Raw genomic sequence first — 6,434 nt, forward strand, 5'->3', positions numbered from 1 at the left:
CATAACCAGTTTACACCATTAACTCTGATACAAAAAAAAGCAGACTGTAATAGCTTGTGACTTACAACAGTGGATGAACTGAGACCTTGGACTTAAATAAACTGCAGGAGAAAACATCATAAACATCGACATAAGTGCAAAAAACAAGACAGAAGCACCCGATGAAGTTTAGGCTGGGCGACTGGGCGACGCTGGCTGTTTTCCTTTGTCCGGACTGGGCGAGTCAAGCTAGATGACGAGCCCTTCCCCGTCTAGAAATGGCTCTCCCAAGCCAGGCTGAGCGTGGTTGTCGCGCGCTTCCCTTTCCATAGCTGAGTTGTGTGGCGACAGAACTTCTTGAACTGAAGCAGCATGAACTGAAACCTCCTGAGCCGCGGCTTCCTGGACCAGGGCGTGCTGAGCTGGAGCATCCTCGTTACGGTGAGCTTTATACACCAAGCCATTCATATCCCCCAGGAGAATGTCACTGTTCTGGACACTTGCAGAGGCAGGAGAGGTCAAAGTGGGATCTCCAGGCTCTTCCTCAGAAATGTACACCGTGAGGTTAACTACCACCTCTGGCCTGATGAGCCGACTAGGAAACCTAAGTCGAAAAGTCTGGTATGTGCCTTGCGGGACAAGGCTTTCCTGCTCAGAGCTGGGGGACGAGGGTGGAGCAGAAGCCATTGGAGAAATTGGATGCAATTCTTCAAGATCAGGGGCGACACGGATGCCGGACCTCCCTCCTCGTCTTGGCACGCCTCTGCTGCGCGGCATGGCGCCTAAGTCCAGAGACCCCAAACACTCCTCGACCCCTCGAATTCTAAAAGCCAGAGTATCCCCGCTCAGCACACCAGCAGCAATTGGAGAATTCTGATTATGAATTGGCATGGCTATCCCAATATAAGGAGAAGCATCCGTTAGCATCGCGGGAGGATGGCGTCGCACCATAAACCAGGTTTGCATCGAGTCCAGAGCTACCATGCTCGACTTGAATGTGCCGTCCCCTCGGATCTGTATCACATCACATCCGACTATTGTTCGCATTAACTGATAACCTCCTCTGCCGGCCTCTGCGTACAGGTTCCGTTCTACTGTCCGCAGCCCAGGTGGCATGGCGTGTGCCATGATTAATGGCAAGTAAAAGCACCCGCATCCGGGTGCGAATTCTCTATCAGAGATTTGTCCTGAGAGATCATTTCCCTCAGCTTATCCATTTGGTCTCTGGAAGATAGGTTGTCTATAGTTCCTTCAAAGTGGTTTTCTTTTGCTTCCACTCCAAGGTTGGCTAGTAGGTCAGCCAGCTTATTCCCTTCTCTTCTGGTATGCTTGAAAGTGATTGCTTGGTGCTGAGAGATGCAGTGATTGATAAGCTCAAGCCTCTGGCCCATTCTCCAGCTGCTGCTTACCTTATGAATTGGAGAGCCATGTTGAAGCTTTGTGGCCATTCTGATGATGATCTGCGAGTCTCCTTCTATGACGAGGGGAAAGAAGTTTTTTCTGTGTGCTATTTTGAGCCCTCGCCATAGACCTTCCAATTCCGATGAGTTGTTAGTGTCCCAGCCTATCGAACCCATGTAGATGCCAAGAGAATTGCCCTTATGATCTCTGAAAACTCCTCCATAACTTGCTTGACCTGGGTTTCCTTTAGAGGCCCCGTCAAAGTTTAGTTGGATCATGTCAACTGGAGGAGGCTTCCAAGAATTTGCTTCCTGTCTGTGGTTGTTGGGATTCCTGCCGCTGGCTAAATTATGGTTTATCCGTATTTGCGAGTTATCCCAAACAGCTTTTTCCTGTGGCAGAGTAGGAAGGTCCTCAGGATGCCAGTCTTTGAGTGAAAGAGTCTCCATTATGTTTTGATGAAAATTATTCCACAGTTTGTCCAGCGGCATCGATTGATCTTTGAATATTCTTTGATTGCGTTCTTTCCAGAGATTGCACATCAGTAAACCGGGAATTAGTTGCCACAACGCATTGAGAAGAGAACTTTGAAAAGGGGTTTGGCTTCCTTTGCTGATGGTTCCTTTGAGGTCATCTTGCACTCTTTTTTCAATTTGACAGCGGAAAGCAATCTTCTCCCATAATTTCTTTCCCACTGGGCAATTCTGCATAAGATGAAGTGTTGTTTCTTCCTCCTGTCGGCACATGTGACATGTGACATGTGACAGAGAAGCCATAGAAATGTGGAAACTTTCGGCCAATTAGATTTATGCCAGACTTTTTCCCATAAGTTGTCTTTGTGTATCTGCCCTTGTATGATTATATTGTAAGCCTCCTTGGTTGTGAAAATTCCTTTTTCTCCGTAGCCCCATCTTAAAATGTCCGGTTCTTCTGAGACTCTTATCTGCCTCTTTTGTAACTCTATTTCTAGTAGATGTTGAGTCTGTCCTGAGCTATTTGGTAGGAGCTGATGGATGTCTTTCCACTTCCGGTAATCCTGAGTAGCAGCGGAAGTCTAGCAATGGTTAACTTTGGCCAGATGGTGTATCCCTCTCTCATCAGCTGGAAATTCCTGGAGAATGTCTTTGATTTTTGGCAATTGCTGCCATGAATCTTCCCAGAATCGTGCTATGTTCCCATTTTTTATTTCCCAGAAGCAGTGTTCTTGAATGAGAGATCTGTGTTGTATGGCTGCGTTCCAGATTGCGGATCCCGAACTTGTCTCAGTCATACGCAATCTTTCCTCCATTGGATAGTTACTTGCATACTTGGCCGTCCAAAGGGAAGCCCATGGAGTACTAGGATGGGCCAGCCACCGCCACCAGATTTTAGCTCCCATCGCTTTGTTACTATGCTCAGGATCTCTAAGGCCTATGCCTCCTGCATACTTGGGAAGACACACTTTCTCCCATTTAAGTAGAGCCCATTTTCGATTCTGTCCTGAGCCTCCCCACAAAAATTTTCGTTGTAGATTCTTGATTTCTTTAAGGACCCATTTGGGGGCAGCTAGAATGGAGAAGAGATACAGAGGCATGGAGTGAAGAATAACTTTTATGAGAACTATTATGCTGGCCATGTTCAGAGTTCGATTGGTCCATAGGAATAGTCGTGCTTCTAATTTTTCTAATAGCTGCTTCCAGGAGGAATGCTTGAGAGCTGAGCTCATAAGCGGGGCTCCTAAATATTTGGAAGGCTTGGAGGCAGAGGTGAAGCCCAGAATACGCTCAATGGCTCTTTGAGTAGAAACAGGGGTATTGAAGAAAAAAATTTGTGATTTGACTCGATTGATAAGGGCACCAGAAGCGTCAGAGAAAGTGGATAGAATGGATTTTACAAGACGAGCTTCCTATACCGAAGGATGAGCAAAGAGCATATTATCATCTACAAATTGCTGGTGGGTGTGGACCGGGGAATTGTGAAATGAGAGCCCTTTTAACCACCTATTAAGCTTAGCAGCTGTGATGCTTCTACCCAAACCCTCAGCCATGATTACGAAAAGAAAGGGAGATAAGGGATCCCCCTGCCTAATACCTCTAGAAGGTCGAAATGTGGCTGAAGGGGTGCCATTGATTAGCACTGAGAAGAATGCTGAGGATATTAAACTATGGATCCATCTAACCCAAGAGGGAGCAAAGCCAAAAGCAATAAGAATTTTTTGTATGTAGACCCAACTGAGGCTGTCAAATGCTTTAGAAAGATCTAGTTTAAGCAGCATACCTGGCTTTTTGGTCAGCTTTAGGGAGTGAATTAGTTCATGTGTGAGAATAATTCCATCCGTTATTTGGCGCCCTTCGACATAGCCCGATTTCTCAGGCGAGATGATGAGTGGAAGAAGCGTTTTAAGCCTGGTAGCAATGACCTTTGAAATAATTTTATATATCATGTTGCATAGGGCTATGGGCCTGTATTTGTCAGGGGTGTTGGAGTCTTCTCCTTTAGGCACTAGTGCAATGAAAGTAGCATTTAGTCTCGGGTACATCCACCTGAGCTCTCTGGATTCCTCCACAACCTGCCAAACTTCATTTTTTATCAGGTCTCAGAATCTGTGAAAGAAGTTTGCTGTGAAGCCATCCGGACCTGGCGCCTTTCCCTCTTTCATTTGTTGCACGGCCTCTTCAACTTCCTACGGATTGATGGGTTTGATCAGTAAACTGTTATGCTCCTCCGTTATGACCTTGGGTATGTTCTGGAGAAGTTGATTGATGGCTGGTATTCTGTTGAAGTCGGGCTCTTGGTGGGCTTTTTTGAAGTAGTTGATAACTTCCTTTTCAATGCCCTCATGCGTTTCAATCTTCTCTCCCTGCTCATTGTTAACATGAGTAATTTGGTTTATCATTCTTCTCTGAACCGTGGTTTTATGAAAGAATTTTGTGTTTTTTTCTCCGCTTTTCAACCATCAAATTCGGGATTTCTGCCTCCATAATGTTTCCTCCTGCTTGGCTCTTTCTAGAATTTTTGATTCTATGGCTTGTTCCTGTTTGGAGAGTTCCTCTGTTCGCCCTTCATTGATAATGGATTGTTGTATTTTCTTAATTTCAGTATTGAGCAGGGCTTGGTCGGCAAAGATGTTGCCAAATATCTTGTGGTTCCATTGTTTGATGGCCCTTTTTAGATATTTGAGTTTTTGTTGGAACCTGGCCATTCTTGTCCCCTCGGTCGGATTGAAATTTGTCCAGCTTGATCTGACCAGCTTTTCAAATTCTGGATGGGAGAACCAAAATTCTTCAAAACAAAAAGGGCGTCTGATATTGTTACCTGTCCTCTTCCATTGGAGCTCTATGGGCCAATGATCCGATCCGGAGAAAGGGAGAATGGAAGCTGTAAATTCTCCTCCGATATGAGTGGCATTGTGTGAGATTAGGAACTGATCAAGGCGCGATGCAATTTGTTGCGCTCCTACTCTCTTGTTTGTCCAGGTGAAGATACCGTTGCTTGTTGGGATGTCCATTAACCAGTTGTTGTTGATGAACTCCTTTAGAAGGCCGTCATCATTGTTTGAGTTGCTTCTGCCTCCTCTCTTTTCTTCCATGCTGGCGATCATATTGTAATCCCCTCCAGATATCCATAGTGGAAATGGTCTATTTCTATTGAGTTCTGACAATGTATTCAGAAGTTGGCTTTTTTGAGTTGTGTCCTGAGGGAAATAAACATTAGTTAGCAGTCCATGAGCATTCGTACCTGAGAGGTGGAATGTGGCTTGGATGAAGTTTTTGTTAGCTTGAATATTGTTGAGATGGATGATCCGGGCATCCCAACGTATTGCTAGGCCTCCCGAGGCACCTTGTGCATCCACCGCTGTGACTAGGCCTCCTGGCCAATCCTTCGCAGCTATTCTTTCCAAAATTGTGGAGCTACACTTCGTCTCCTGCAAAAAGAGAATACTGGGTTTTTCTTGCTTCAGCATATTTTTTAAGATTCTTCCTTTCCTAGGGCTATTAAGCCCTTTGATATTCCAGGATATTAACTTCATTGCGAAGGGTGGGGGTTTGCAGTGAAGTACTTAGTCAGTTTGGCATACCTCCCTGACTCCACCAGTATTTCTCCTATATTGATTGTTCTTTCTAGGGTTGTTTTCCTTCCCCTCTTCTTGCTGTACTTGGTGATAAATTTTCCATCCCATGGACTACCGATCTGGACCCCTAGAGAGTATTTCTTCTGTGCTCTGTTTAACACTTATACTAGGTTGTCGACTTGTTGTTCTGGGATTTTTTCAAAGTTCTTTGTGCGGCAAGCATGTTCCAAACCTAAGATGTCCAGCTCCCCTATATCGAGGGGCTCCTGGTCTTCGTCCATGACTTGGGGCGATTGAAAAAAGTCCTCAGTTTCGATTGAGGCTTTTTCGCCTGGCTGAGAGTACTCCATATCCATTTTTTCAGTTTGCTTTGACATATTTTTGTTCTGCGATATCAGGTGCTCTTGATTTGTAATTTTCTGTCCTCCTTGCATTGATGTTTCACCCGGTTGCTTCTGTTGGACTGCTTCGTCTTTCTCCTATTCCTCGTCCGAACCCTTCTCATCGGTTTTGTTTAGAGCTTTAAATCTGTTGCTTGTTGTTGCTTTATTGCTCGGATTTGCTTTGGGGTTGTTGGTGGCTTTTTTGTTTCCTCTCCTTCTATTGACTACCTTTGTGAATCCATCTGGGGTGTGATTATCAGACTTGTCTGGAAGGGAGGGTATCTTATTTAGCGGACAGTCTCTATAGAGATGTCCTATATCATGGCATTTCCTGCATCTAAATGGCACCTGTTCATAATCAATGACTTGAACCCATTCAGAGTGTTCATGAAAGAAGCTTACCGTTTCTGGCAGTGGTTGTTTGAGATCCATGTATACACAGATCCGAGCATATGAAGTGTGCTTGCAGAGTTTTGTTTCCTCTGCTACCCTTACAAATTCACCAATGGCGTTTCCGATCTCCTGCAGAGATTTTTCCTCCCAATATTCCCATGGCAATGAGTAAAGCCTTATCCACACTGGCACACAACTCAGATCCTCCTTATCTTGGTTGAATCTTT

General features: G+C 45.0%; 1 protein-coding gene across 1 annotated transcript; it reads right to left on the bottom strand.

Moving 5' to 3' along the window:
- Nucleotides 1–2,434: 2,434 nt before the first annotated feature.
- LOC149195934 (uncharacterized) lies at nt 2,435–5,787 on the bottom strand. Its single transcript, XM_089408067.1, has 5 exons — nt 5,599–5,787; nt 4,607–5,284; nt 4,094–4,219; nt 3,539–3,928; nt 2,435–3,265 (listed from the first exon to the last, which is right to left on the bottom strand). Exons 1-5 carry the CDS (start codon nt 5,785–5,787, stop codon nt 2,435–2,437), a joined length of 2,214 nt encoding a protein of 737 aa, XP_089264193.1.
- Nucleotides 5,788–6,434: the final 647 nt, after the last annotated feature.

This window comes from Pinus tabuliformis, chromosome 2_2 (assembly GCF_031772625.1).
Source record: "Pinus tabuliformis cultivar Carrire ecotype Pingquan chromosome 2_2, CPIR1, whole genome shotgun sequence".
Classification (NCBI taxonomy): domain Eukaryota; kingdom Viridiplantae; phylum Streptophyta; class Pinopsida; order Pinales; family Pinaceae; genus Pinus; species Pinus tabuliformis.